The sequence below is a fragment of the Lepidothrix coronata genome, unplaced genomic scaffold, assembly GCF_001604755.1.
Source record: "Lepidothrix coronata isolate B3197 unplaced genomic scaffold, Lepidothrix_coronata-1.0 Scaffold27, whole genome shotgun sequence".
NCBI classification, from domain to species: domain Eukaryota; kingdom Metazoa; phylum Chordata; class Aves; order Passeriformes; family Pipridae; genus Lepidothrix; species Lepidothrix coronata.
In genome coordinates this window covers 6671743-6686165 of record NW_016690207.1, presented here as the reverse complement: position 1 = coordinate 6686165, position 14423 = coordinate 6671743, and the positions used below count along the sequence as shown (strand labels likewise).

Genomic DNA, 14423 nt, shown 5'->3' with positions numbered 1-14423 from the left:
AGATCCAGGAGCACACAGAGATCCAGGAGCACACACTCAGAGGCTGCACACGCAACATGGAGGGAGGGACCGGAGCCGCCTTCTCCAGTGTGTGCTCTGCCGCGCTGGCCGCGGGGACCCTCGGCACTGGGACCGGCCTGGATGGACCTCACAGGTCAGTACCAGCCACAAACCCCCTCCCGCGGGCTTTCCCTTTTTTTTACCCCTGCTTTCTTACAAATGGAGTGACTCCGTGTCTCCGAGGGATGTAATTGTTTCACACTCGGTCGGAGCCCGATAAAGACGCAGAGCCGCGTTTAAGGAGGCGAGCGCGTCGTCCTCTCTTAGCGAATGCAACTTCATTTTAATATTTGCGGTGTTTTTAAGCCCGTGTGTGTGACTGTGTGTCTTTGAAGTGGTTGAGCATTTGAATGGAGAAAGGTTAATTGCCTCCTTCGATCAGATTACACCGGGGGTAGCTCACCCCGGCATGGAGAGAGCAGGCAAAGACTAATTTTGCATCCTGTTCTTCTTGTGACAGCGGTCCTTGAGGCATTTTTGGGCAAAGTGTGTAGGATGTGGTTATTAGCGTGACAGAAATGGCATTTTTTATTAGAAATGCACTGTATCCTCTGTGTAGCAGAGAGGAGCACTCGGGCTGTACTTAGTGTGGAGCTGCAGTAGTCACAGGGGCTCTGTGCCGAGCTGTTTGCTGGATTATTTTCATTTCTAATGGATAACTAAGTGCTGGTGATAGTATATGGGGTTAGGAACGATAGTTTTGGAGGGCCAGGTTATTGTGGAATGAGACAGTGCTGATTATCCTCATGGCAAATGGTCTCCTTCACCCTGGGCTCGGATTTGTGCTGTGGTGGGAGGCAATAAGCCTGATGCTGTTGCACTTCAATTGGGATTTTCTACTTCAGGGCTGAGAGTGAATAAACATTTACCGGTGAGGAAAAAAGGGGGGAGCTGGGGAAGCAGTATTATTTAAAACTTGCTGTTCCCACCTACCTGGGTTACAGATGAAGGCAGCTTTACCAAACCAGGAGTTATTTATGAACCAAGCTGCTGGAAGCTGCAGACACAGGTTCTTATTTCACTGTATAATTATCAACAGTCTTGATAATTTATGTTGACTCCTCCTACTTCACTTACACTGCCAGAAACCCAAGGAGAGTAGCTCCTACCAGCACTGCAAAATTTCTCTGAATTTGTCTGTGTTTTCTTTTTTCCTTGAAGTATTTATCCTTAGGGAAGCTGCTGCTGGATATCTGCTCATTTTTTGTACTAGGTAGTGACTTGGGCACCATGAGAAAGGTGTTTGGGAAATTTTGGTTCTCCTTACTTGGAAACAACACTATATTTAAAAATTAACTGTGTCTAGTGTGCTAATCTGAAGGCTTTACACTGCTCAGCTCCCTTTGTGATGGAAAAAGCACAATATGCAATATACTGGCAATATTTTGTCACCCAAGTATAAAGCCACACAAATGTTGGAGGGAATTTTGTTTGGTGTGAATTCCCTTGGGAATCAGAGCTCTGACATTTGTGGGAAGCTGGCGTGTTAGCGTGTGCAGTACCAGGTCTCTGGCTGAAGGCAGATAAGTTTAGTTTGATAAAATCTATGCAGTTTTCTTCCAAATGAATCTTGTCATCCACAGAAACCTGCAGAATAAATAGGTTTTAGTTCTGGTAGTGATGTCTCGTTTTTTGTTGCTTGTGCAGAGAGTCCAGAGCATGACAGAACTTGGGATGAGCTGATTATGGTTGGCTGTCTTAAGGCAGATCTTTTGCTCATATTCCCTCCGTGTCCTGCCTTTCAGCACAGAGATCAAAATTGGTATTGTTTTTAGCAGCAAGACTTGCATTTAACAGGATTATAGAAGCATTTTTAACTTCATGCTCTCAGTCCAGTGCCCCTGATTGATGCTGGGAATGCGGGGAGTTTGCTGGTTATTGATGTCAAAGTTAATGTGCTGTGCTGATGCATCTTTTCTTCAGGAAAAAAGCCCTTTTCCAAGTGCAGGGTTGCAGAGTCCTTGCCCTGCCCGTAGCAGCTTTTTGGCTGGAGGGGAAGAGGGGTGGAAAAACCAGCAATGCTGAGCTTGTGCAGGGGCAGTCATTGCAAGGGACAGGCTTTGTGTGTTCCTTGGGATGGAGCTCATCCTCCAGGGCACTCTGGGGGGATTTCTGTCCTGCATAACCCATTCTGGGTGATGTGACATGTCACTATGTCACAGTTTCCTCTCTCGAGCTGCCTTTTCCTCCTGACCTCTGTGTGCCCTCCTCTCCTCACGCAGCTTTCCCATGCTCCAGCCCCCCAGGATGCTTTGTGTGGAAAAAAATCCCTTCATCTTGTCTTATGGAAGGAGGGGATAGTTTATCAGAGCATTAGTGAGCATGGCCTTGGCTCCCTCTGGTCTTTTTGCAACAGCCAGTGTATCGAAAGTACAGTGTGACATATCCTCAGTATTTGTATCAAAAATACAGAAATAATCATTTAATCCCTCTGTGTTGATCTTTTTGGTTTAATCTTTCATTGTGTTGAACGATGTTTCTCCTCATTGTTTGATACTCGCTGAAAACTTCAGGCCCTGCTGTCAGGGACAGCAGTTTAATGTTTTGATATTCTGCTGCTGACAGTGGTCATTAAAGGGAATTAAATCCTTTATTCTCACCAGTGGCACTGTGTTGAAAAATGGAGTGTTATTCCCAGCTTCCATTCAGTTATCAACCTGGAGAAAAGGAAAATAAAGACAAGAGAAATGATGAAAGGGAGGAATAAGGTGACTTTGAATGGTGGCTGTGATGGACAGAAAGCGGGAGAACTGGGATGAGGTCTGAGCTTCCCAGTCCTGAAGATAAGTACCAAAGCAGGCAGCTTTTGAGTCAGAGCAGGGGAAGCTTCAGTGTATATTCATGTAAAAAGGAAAAAAAGGCAGATACACACTTTTTGTGTGCTCTTTTGGGTGAATGTACATTGGGAATAGCACTGGGATGCAGGGGCTGAGGTGGAGTGGAATCTCCTCGGTTCCATCCTGTTCCTTGGGTGGCAAAGTACAGATACTCCATTGTTTACTCTGATTTATTTGTTGAAGGAGTTTCTGTGTGCTGTTTCTGCAGAGGAGCTTGCAAACATTTGAACTACATGTCCAGAGAGCAAGTTCAAATCTGACCCTGAGCACTTGGGTGCATCTCACGCTCTGCTGCTGCGTTGGCCTGTGGTGGGACCGGTGTGAGGTGTGGGGGGATGGTGGAGGAGGGCAGGGATCTGCACTTGGTGCCTTGCTTTGAAGCCCCACTTGTATTCCAGCTTCTCTTAGAGCCTTGTTCACTCCTCCTGAAGGTGTGAGTTGGAGTGAGTTGTTGCAGCACCTCTGGAGACCCTCTGATGGAACACTTGCTCCTCCGGCTGCTGCCTCTCCTCATGCAGTCCCAAGGCTGATCTAGTTTTCTTCCTCCTCTGGGTAAAACAGCAGTAGAAGTGGAGTACTTGCAAGAGATTGTTCCAATTTCCCTTCAGAGCTGGTCTGAGGTGCTCTGTGGTGGCAAAGCCCATCCCTGGTGACGGGAGGTGGTGGCCCTGATCGGCAGAGCCGGGCGTGACCTCAGCTCCGCTTCCCACCCCGGGGACGGGCTGGATGTGTCAGATCATCTGTGTAAATTATCTTCATGGTCTCCACTCGAATTCAGAAAGGCCCTGCCTTCCCTCTCAGTGAATCCCACAGCTGACTGAACTCCTGAAGCACCCGGAGGCTGACAGGACACTGCTGCTCCTGGGGTTCCAGACGCTGCGCCACGTTCACTGGGAGACTCCTCGGAGTCTGAAATACCTGGTTAATCAAACCTGGGGAAGGACTTTTAACCTGACACTTCCCATAACGTTGAAGAGCAGAAAGCCCTTGTTCCGTCAGCATGCCAAGAGTTCAACTCAGCTCTCTGGTTTTGCTACAGACAGTTCAAGCTGGGAGCAATTTTAACAGGGGGTTCCACACATCCTGTAGCTTTTCTGGAATAGACTGGTGGCTTTGCTGGACACTGAGGTGACACCCAGGCAGTGGTGATGGTTTACATTCTCTTGCCAGATGAATTCAGTGCAGGTGTAGCCCTGGTGGGATTTAACCACTCTTAGAAGGGGCAGTTCTGTTGTTATGACTCCACTTGAACCAAGTCACTGGGTGCATCTCCCTGTTCCAAACTGTGACATCCCAAGGAGCACCAGCCAGGTGAGGGGTTATCCTAAGGAACACCAGCTAGGTGGGGGGTTATCCTAAGGAACACCAGCTAGGTGGGGAGTTATCCTAAGGAACACCAGCTAGGTGGGGAGTTATCCTAAGGAACACCAGCCAGGTGGGGTTTCCCCCGTTCCTTACACATTATACAGTGAATTTCCTGTTCACAGCACTAGTGAATAGTCAAGGATTTCTTGCTGTTTTCCCCCTCAGGGTTTATAAATTAGTGCTCCAAACCTTGCTCAGGACTGGAATGTGCAGATGAGGTTTCAGCCCTTAAGGAATGTTTTAAACCAGGCAAACAGGCTTGCTTCTTTGGCCACAAATTTTTTGTTTGTGTTTCAGAAGGTTTTGTCCTTTTAAAAGTGAAACATAACGAGATACTACACAAGCCTTATTCAGAAACATTAAATACAATATTTCCAAGCCTTCTCAGTGTATTTTCTTTTATTGATACTTCAGTGGAATATCTTTGCTTGCTATACAAGATAAATGTCATTTGTAAGTGCGTGTTGTATCTCTTTGCAGTGTCTTCTGTGTCACTGTGCTGGATTCTGTTTTGGGAGTGTAAATGTGCTGGACCAACGCGTGTTATGCTTTTTAAAATTTATTTACATACAATACCTGCCTGTTTTAAGTGCATGTGCCCACAGTGATTGTGTGAAAATTTGTGTTTTAAATAAAGATGTGCTGGGACTTCGGAGAACCAAATCAATAGATCCATGAAATCAAGAGTCAAAAGGTAAATAAAAAGAGCACTAAACTACTTGATGCATTTTTTTTTTCCATGGTTTTTGAGCAAATCTCACAATTTGGAGCGATGGGAAAAGGGGCCATGACACATATTTTCATGTTTTTCATTAGTTATACAACAGTAAGGGGAGAACTTTGAATGGCATCAAACACCAGCAAAGCCCTGGCTGCCTGCAGAGTAGGAGTGAGTTCTGACCTTGGGCCTGTGTCCCAACACATTCTCCGTGTTTGGTGCTCAGACCCTTCCTTTGAGGGCGATGCCAGTGAACCAGCCCGGCCCCTGCACACACAACAGACTTCTGCAGAAAAATCCCTTCTGTGGAACCAACTCTTGGTGGTGTTGGGAGAAGATTCCTGGAGTTAAATTGCTGTCCCATGGAGCAGTGACAGAGGGGCAGCCTGGCTGGAGCACTTCCCTAGCCAGAAACAAGGCCTGGGTTGGGAAAAATAGAACAAAAAAAGGAAACTGTGCTGATGTCTCAATTTTGCAGAGTCTCATCCGCTGCACAGTGTTGACAGCTTACTTTAAGAGGACTTTCCCAGCTCCTTGTGCTTCCCAGGGAGCTGCTCTGGGGCACACATGAAAACACTTAGATTTCCATGGGCTGGAAACCTCCGTTCCCTATTAAAGGGGGGGGGGAAACAAGGCCAACACAAGATATCAGTTTCAGAGGAGGGTTGTTCTTAAATCCTGGTATTTGTGGTTGCAGAGAGCCATTAAATTCCTGCCCAGAAGGTTCACCAAAGCTGTGTTGACTTTTTTCATCTCCAAACTAATTTGTTTAATGCTGCCACGGTTGCTGTAGCTTTTTGCAGGAGCACAATAATGAGATTACCAGGCCTCTGATCGCTCCCATATCTGATCCTAAATCCCCCTGGGAAGCTGTGAAAGTGTCAGAGCTCTGCTGCTCCTGTTTGGGGGCTGTGCTGGCAGAGCTAGGGGTGGTTCTGTGTGTGAGATGTTGGGATGTGGTTGCTGGGATGATGGAGGAGCTCAGCTTCAATCTGCAGCCTGGGAGCCAGCGGGAGTGTAAGGAACACAGAGGAGCTGCTGAGGCTGCCAGCCAGGGGATCATTATTGGAGAGAAAAGACAAACACCTCCCCTTCCCCCTGCCAGCCTCTGAAGAGGGAAGCAAGTTTCATAGGGAGATGATTATGCCACTGGAAAAACTGCTGTGACAGCTGCCAGCACCACAAGTGGAGTTCTTGTGGGGGAAAATCTGTGTTAGACACACCAGTTCCTTCCCTTTCCTCCCAGTGTGTGTGGTGTGCAGGCACAGGGCTGGCCTGGAGTACTTGGAACTCACTCACCTCCTCCCCTTGGCGTTCTCTGCCTGCTTGAGGCTGATAAAGTTTGTTGTTTTCCAGTGAAGTTTGTTGTTTTCAAGCAAGGTACCCCACAGTCCAGTTTGGGAGTACAGATGGACATCTCAGTGACATTTTCCCCTGCTTATAAAAGCAGCCAGGATTGATTGGTTCTGAGTGCAAAATCAGAAGCTTTTTCTTAAGACAAAACCAAAATGAGGAAGGAGAACCCTTCATAGTTTTTATGTATATAATTAAAAAAAACCCCAAAACCAACCAAAACTCCAACTCAGTTTTAATTCTGAGGCACTGTTGTGTTCCTGGGGCTTCTTCACCCAAAGCCTTTAGCATTGGTGGGGTGTTAACAGTTTCATTCCATGCTTTATGGAAATCTCCCCCAGTCTCCATGTTAGATCTCCCTGGACATCTCCACACCTTCCAGCCCCTTCTGTGCACGGGCTGTGCCTGATTTTTAATTAATTGCCCCCAATCTTTTTGGGTCCCTTCCAACTCTGAGTATTCTGTGATTCTGATTTCCCAGTGGTGTCCCTCCAGTTGCCACAAATGGCTTCTCTCCAGTTCTGGAGCAGCAGGAACCTTGGTGGAGATGTTCCTTTTTGCCTTGTGTAGGACTGGTGACTTGAGGAAATAACAGGGCTTTTCTCCAGCATTCAGTGTTAACAAACATCAGAGATGCACCAATCACACAAAAACCTTTTCTCCAGCAAATGTCTCTCTCATTCTCCCTCTTCAGGGCTTGGCCACACATGAAACTTCTCAGGAACAGCTGCTCCCAAATAATTCCAGATGCGGCAGACCCTGAATAGAGTGTTCTGTTCTGTATTGAGCCTGTTTGTGCTGACCTTTTCCAATGCCTTTTTTTGCTTTTTAGGCTCAGGATTACCTCTTTGCTCATTGAAAATACAGATTTTAGAAACTTTAAAATCCCAAAATTCACAGACAGAAGCTGAAACTTCTTTAATTTGTTGTTCTCCACTTGGAGATAGCAAATAAAAGGTGCTTGGCTTTTCCTGTCGTTGTTCCTTTAGCAAGAGATGTTGCCATGACATGGCGAGGGAACTTCTGAGCTTCTTGGCCATAAGACTTTGTGGAGATAAAGATTTCCCTTCTAGGAATATTGAATTCAGCTTCTTGAAGATGATTTTCCTTATTTCTGGTTTCTTTTTTGGTGGGGAAATGTCAGAGTTACGAATCCTGTAAGTGATGTCCAGATGAGTCACCGTGCAGTTGAGCAGTGCAGTGTGTGCTCGGACCACACTGACACAGCAACAGCCAGGGAAGCCCCGGGAGGAGCAGGGCTGGGAATGTTGGACCTTGCTGGCTGCTCCCTGTGTGAGGAAGAGCAGGAGCAGCAGTGCCAGCTGGAATGCAGCTGCTCCTGAAATCTGGCTCCTGTGCTGAGTCCTGTCACCGTGGATGAAGCTGGAGGATCATCGGCGTTTGCAGACACAAAACTCTTGGTGAAGACTTGACTTGCAGGGCTGGAGGGAAGGGCTGCTCTGTCTTTGAAACTTGCTGCTTTGAAGCTGAAATTTGTGTGGGTTCAAAAAGCCAGGGGGGTTAATCTGCAGCCAAAACATCCAAAAAGGAGAGGATTCATGTCTTTGGTTCCACTGTGCTCCATCAGCATCTGCAGCTCTCCAGAACAGCTCCCACCACCTGGAGAACAATCCTTGGAGACAGTGTGGTGCCACTTAGTGATTTTACCACACAGTTTTCCTCCGGATTCTGTGGAGACAGGTTTAATGGCATGTGCCATTATTGAGAGATGCTCTCTAAATGCAGATTTCGATGTCATTGAGAAAGGTGGTTTGAACACACTGTGCTGGTTCATGGGGCAGGAACCTCCTTAGAGTCCTTTGCAGCTCTTTCTGCTCCTTTGATCAGTAGTAAAGGTGTTAAAATGATGTATTTGGTTGCCAACAGCACTTAACTGAAAAAACATGACTGAAAGGAACAAAGGTAAAGCTGACATGGTAAACTATTTTCCTGGGTTTTATTTGACTGTTCATAATTATAAACTCTCCTCTTCGTACCCTCTAAATGAATATGGCAGAAATGAACATCAGAGAATTCGGATTCTTTTCAGTTCTGTGTACAGTGGGGTTCATTCTCCTGGCAAAAAGCACAGCCAGGCATCAGAAGGGAAAAAGTATCTGTAGTAATATGAGGTAATGGCATATTTTCTGTTCTTCCTTCAGCACTGCTTTACTGGCACATCTGACTCGCCTTTTAGAGCAGCTGTTGGATCAAGGAGTGAGATGAAGTTGTGTGAAAGAGAGGGCCTGCCTCCAAGCTGGCATGGAGCATTTTTAGGAGCCTGCAGTACCCTTGGAGGCACTAAAAATTATTAAAATTATGTATATACACAATGGTAGAGTGAAAATGGTAAATGCACCTTTTCTATTCTCTCTCAGGAGAATGGAAAATACGTCCATTAGTGGAGTAGCCTGGATTTCTCTTTTATGCACTTGTTTGGTGTCCTGATGCAGTGGACTGACCTTTTATGAGTTTGCTCTTGTGTTTGAGGTTTGTTTAAACCTCTCCCTGTTGTCTCACATGGAGGGTTTTGACTTTTCCTCTGCCTGTTGCTGTTGAGTGTCCTGTGCCTGAGGCTGCCCAGGGCACTTGGGGACCTCAGGGGGGACCCCAGGAGTGAGATGAAGGTGGTCCAGCACTAACCCTGTGCTTCAGCAAAACATTTCATTGAACAGAGCACAGTAAAATTCCCAGGGTTCCCAAAGGATTTCTCCACCTTTTTAATTCCAGTCTCCTTTGGTTCTTCTGGCTGTTCCCCTCCTCTGGGAGAACACCCTGTCCCAGTGCTGGCTGTGCTGGTTTGTACTGGAGGTGGTGGGTTTTCCTGTGGGAATCCCTTCCCAAATTGTGCTGTGTGTGCACTCAAAGGCTCGTTGTTAAGAAACGCTGACCTATTTCAGTGGCTTTTCATCACTGGTCTGACTGACCCCCCCAAGCATTTAAAAACCAGCAACCAAGTTACTGAAAAATCCCAAGACTGACTTTAAAAATGATGCCTTTTAAGGTGCACTTTGATTATTATTTTTTTATTTGCCCTCCAGTTTGAGTTTTTAAGTGCACGATGTTCATGTTGTTCCCCTTCCCTCTGCAAGATGAGTTAACAATTCTAGAGAAAGCTGAGAATATTTCTTCACTGTTTGTCTCCATGACTGGAGCTTTGAAAATGCAAAATGCTGAGAGACTTGCAGTGAAATGGTAAGATTGTTTTCTGATAATATGAATCAAGGTCATGGCCAGTCCCAACAACATTTGTGCAGCTCTTGTAAGTCCTGCTGGTTGGTCTGGCAATAAAAACATTTCCCCATTTCTCCTCAGGTATTTTTTCTGGGTGTGTGTGTATAAATGTGCCCAAGCTTTTTGTTCTCTCTGAAAGGGATCTTAAGTTCAGCTTTCCCCAGAACTGGGAGGTTCTGTGGCAGCATCTCCTGCTCCGTGCAGGGCTGTGTAAATACACACAGATGGCTGGAAGGGAACCTCCCCTTCCCTTCTCTCTGGCCAGGGAGGAGTTTCAGGTGCTGAAGGGGCACTCAGGTGATGCTCCTCGCCTTGTACAGTTGTTCTCTGTCTCCTGCAGAGAAATAACAGCAACATGGATCTGTATTTGTAAATAATTGTTGTGTGTCTTGCTGGAGTGCCCTGAAATAGCACTTTGACTTCGGGGTACGTGACACATTTCATGAGCTCCAAGCTCCCCAACAGCACAAGGTGCTGCTTGGACTGATGCAGCAGACTCTGTAAATGAGATTTTGGATCTGATTACAGCTCCCAACATACTGACATCGGATCTGGCATTGGAAACAGATCCCCACTGAGCTGGGAAAACGCTGCTGGTGCCCACACAGGCTGGTTAATTAGTACCTGGCCCCTTTTTGCATCAAGGTGTGCCTCTGCAGAGAGAAAAGTTTTGACAAATCCCCAGTGGCTCATGAAAGAACAGAAAGTAACTTTTTGGCCTGTTCTCTCTTGTGCATGCACAGAATTTTTTTGGTGCCTGCCAAGGACGAAGCAAAGTCTGGGTGCACAGAAATGGGAAGGCTCATAGGAAATAACCTCAAACTGCTACTTCCTGGGAAAAAAGAGTTGTGCAGTTATAGATATAATGCATGACGTGGTTTTGGATGGAGTTTTGAGGACAGTAAATCTCTGGTGATTTACCCTGGTGTTACCTGCTGGAAAAAACCACCCTGAGTGTTTGGCCTAAAGAGAAACAACCCTTTTGTGCCCAGGGCTGTGCTGTCTGTGCCTGAGCCCTGGGATCTGCACAGGGCAGGTGCCACTGCAGTTCAGTGTTCCAGCACTCCTTTCTCTCAAAGGAATCAGAAGTCAGGGAAACAGGGAGTTCCTAAATAATCCTGAGTAATCCTGACTCAGAGTTGGGCTGGTGGCAGGGCCCAGCTTAACCCCGTGGAGCTCTGCAAGGCTGTGCTGCCTCTCGGGCTCCAGAGAGGAGAAGGACAGCTGTGGGGGAGGAAATTGGGATCCACAGGGTCGCTGCAGGGACACTCCTGGGCAAGGGGGTGTGAGACTGTCCCCCATGTCCTCGTGTCACCTGCTGAGCTCTCCCATGTTCCAGCCCCTTTGCACAAGGAGCTCTGGCCACAGCGTTGACTTTCCTGGCAGTGGCTCCCAGCACTCTTTTTTTGGGGTTTGAAAGGTGTTTTGTTATCATCCATCAGGCTCTGGAAATGCTGATCAGCAGGGAGTCAGTCAGGTGTGCAGCACAGGAGCAAACGGGAAATACTGGTTTGGGAAATGACTTTCATCCTCCTCAGGTTGTTTGGAGAGGGGGAATATGGAGACAGAAACTGCAGGCCCTCCTTGTTCCTTGTGGTGTGCCCACCCTTGATAATTATCTTTGCACGTGTATTTCATAAAAAGTGTGATGTAACTATCCTTGGAGAAACCAGGAGTTCAAAGGAAGCCAACACCTGGGAGTTTGATACATATTGCATTGGAATGTGTCCACATGTGTGCTCTGACTGGGGAAATATTCTGCTTGTGCTGCTTCCAGAAACAAGGTATTCATGAGGCTACTGATGTCATGCCTTGTCTCTCCAATGTCCTTTCCCAAACCTGGCCTTTCCCCCTTTCCCAGCTGTCCTAAAGCACTCCCTAAGGCAGGAAATCAGAGAAACTGCTGTTGGACACACTTTGTGAATCAATGGACAAACAGAACAGGAAGGAAAAATGAGCACATCAGGGGATTCCTTTTGCCACTGTCATAAACCTCAGAACTTAAGAAAATGATACTTTTCCCTACCTGTGCAGGTACCTTGAGTGTGCTAAAGGAGCTGATTGGACCTGCTCTCTGTGCACAGAGTGTGTGGCAGCTTGTCAGGGGAAAACAGGACATCAGACCCGAGCAGGGGGTTGGTTCAGTGTTTTCTGTCACCGTTCCTGGCTGTGTGGCTTGGTGTGTGAAGGGTTTCTGTAGCTGTTTGCAACAACCCAAATGTGGGAAGTGTTGACATGGTGTGTGTGGCCTAGCAGGAAGCTTCACGTGCAGACACATCTTGTGTGATAGGAAATCTTCTGTTTAGCAGTGCATTAGGTCTGTTTGCACTGGGAAAATCAAATTATGTTATTTTTAGAGAACATATTTAATTACCGCTGCATTTACAATAAAACAAGTGTGTTGAAAGCTTTAATTATATAATGGGAATACAGAAGGATATCAGTCTCCATCCAAACCCAGAAAGGTTTGTCTTTTTTCACTTACTGTGCTCCCTGCTGTGGGTTCTCCAAAACATAATGGGAGGCATCAGATGTGGGTGGTATTTCCTGATCTTTTACTACAGGAACAATAAAGCAGAGCAAAGTTGAAGAGGTCACTAATATAGTTTAGAAATCACTTAGGTTTTGCTTAAAATACTTTTATATTTAAATATGATGGCCTGGAGGGGCAAAACAAGGGAACAGAGTTAGATGGGATATTGGGAAGGAATTGTTGGCTGGGAGGGTGGGGAGGCCCTGGCCCAGGTTGCCCAGAGAAGCTGTGGCTGCCCCATCCCTGGAAGTGTCCAAGGCCAGGTTGGACAGGGCTTGGAGCAACCTGGGCTAGTGGAGGATGTCCTTGCCCATGGCAGGGGTGGGACTGGGTGGGCTTTAGAGTCCCTTCCAGCCCATACCACTCTGGGATTCCATGTTTTATGAAATTCTTTTATGTTCATGAAATGTTTCCCCAGACAAGGACTATTTAAAACCAATTTGAAAAAAAACCCCAAATTTCTGAACCAAGTTTGCAGCAAACATTTCAGTGAGTTCATCTGTCTCTCTCTGGGAAGGAAAGCCCTTGGAGGAGGGAAGGAGCTGTGGCTGGGCTGTCACATGCAATGGTGTCTCACTCCATGAACTGCCCGGGAGCATCAGGCCAGAGACGAGACCAGAGCTGAGAGGGAGACACAGATCACAAAGTCACATCCCTGTGGGAGCCACCAGCCCCTCCTGTGAGAGAGCAGGGAGAGGAGCCTGGCACGGGAATGAACCTCCTGGTGACCCCATCCAGCTCCTGGACCAGACAGAGTTCCAGTACACAAAATGTGGCAATGGGCAATCGCAGTCCTCTGGGGAGGAGATTCAGGGATGGTTACATATTTTGGTTGCACTGGGCTTTTCCATGACCTGACCACAAGATGAAGTGTGTTTTCCAAGGATTCTGGCAGTGCAGAGGTGATGTGAGGAGTGAAGAGGTGCTGTGGAATTGAGGAGGGGATGTGAGCAGTGGGGAAGTGTTGTGGGATCGAGCAGTTGGGTGACTTATGTTCCGGGGCAGTTTGGTGGCTCTGTAAGTCCCATCCTCACCAGGAGTCTGTGGAAGTGCTGCCTGTGAGGCTTCTCTGTTCCCTGGAAGCTGCATTACATCTTACAGTTTTATTCCTTTGCTCACTGTATTTTTACCCATTTTATTTTTCACCCATTCTCCCACAGCCCTCTCCTTTGGCTGAGTTATTCATTATGCACTAAACACTCTCTGTTGCAGGTGTCAGTTCTAAAATCATCCTGATTACTGAGAAAAAGGCTTGAAGAGCACTGTTTTCTGCTGTTTTCCTGGGCACAGAAATTAATGTGTGCTGGTTTCAACAAGATCTCATTGCCCTGGGAAGAGTAAATAGCCCAGTCACTTCATTATCCTGCTGCTCTGCACAAGTGCCAATGGAATGGAAATGCTTTCATTTTCCAGACTGCCCTTTGGGTGCTTGAGACAAATGCTTTCCAAAGCTGGGCCACGCTTGCTTTTTATTTAGGTTTTTTTCTGTCAAACTGACAAAGCTATGAATCCCTCCATCACCTGCTCCAGGTGAGCAGATCCCCTTTTAATGCCTTAAAAATACTGGGACAGCTTTCACTGGTAGGTATTTTGCCAAGTCATTGAGGCTTTATTTATCTATTCATTTCTTTTCCCAAGAGGGTATTTTATTCCTGACAGCATGAGTCAGGACAATGAAAGGTTGCAGTGAAGTCTTCCAGCCTCTCCTGTGATGCAATATGGACTGGGATGAAATGTTACCTTAGTCATGCTGAAAATAAACAATTAATGCTCTTCCCAGCTACTTCTTCCCCCAAAGCACATCATTTAAGGAGCTCCTGGTAGGGGGAAGTGTGTTTTGTGTGCAAGCAGGTTGTCAAAATGGGTTAAAAAAATGTCCCTGGTCATATTTTATGGAGAGAAGGCTTTTATGGAGCAGAGACAGCAGCCGGCACTCTTGGGTCTTGTTCCAGCCTTCACTGACTCAGCCAATGCTGAGTCTTCTTGTGCATTATTTACACCACTTTTAAAGCAGGGCTAACAGAAATAGCTGCTTTACAGGAACATTTTGACTGAATTGTGAAGAGCTGGTGGCTCACGTATAAAAATTACTTTGGGGCAAAATTTTATCATTTTCCTGTTGATCTTCCAACCCAGGATTGGAAGGTGGGTTTATTTGGAGCAGGATTGCCCTTGTTTATCCCTACTCCCTGAGTGCCCAAGGCTCTGGGGGGGCTGGATGTTGACACAGATGTCAGGAGGATGTTGCAGATGTTGTGATTCTCCTCACTGTGGCTTCCTGTTTTTAACTGTAACAGGGACACAACAGGGCCCACCTTGATCC

General features: G+C 46.7%; 1 protein-coding gene across 1 annotated transcript in view; it reads left to right on the top strand.

The window, feature by feature from the left end:
* The first annotated feature begins 54 nt into the window (after positions 1-54).
* LOC108494676 (rho GTPase-activating protein 32-like) overlaps positions 55-14423 on the top strand; it is a 93864-nt gene continuing 79495 nt past the window's right edge. Inside the window, exon 1 of the mRNA XM_017809454.1 lies at positions 55-154. Coding sequence (XP_017664943.1) covers positions 57-154 — 98 coding nt within the window. The 5' untranslated portion in view covers positions 55-56. The remainder of the gene's footprint in view (positions 155-14423) is intronic.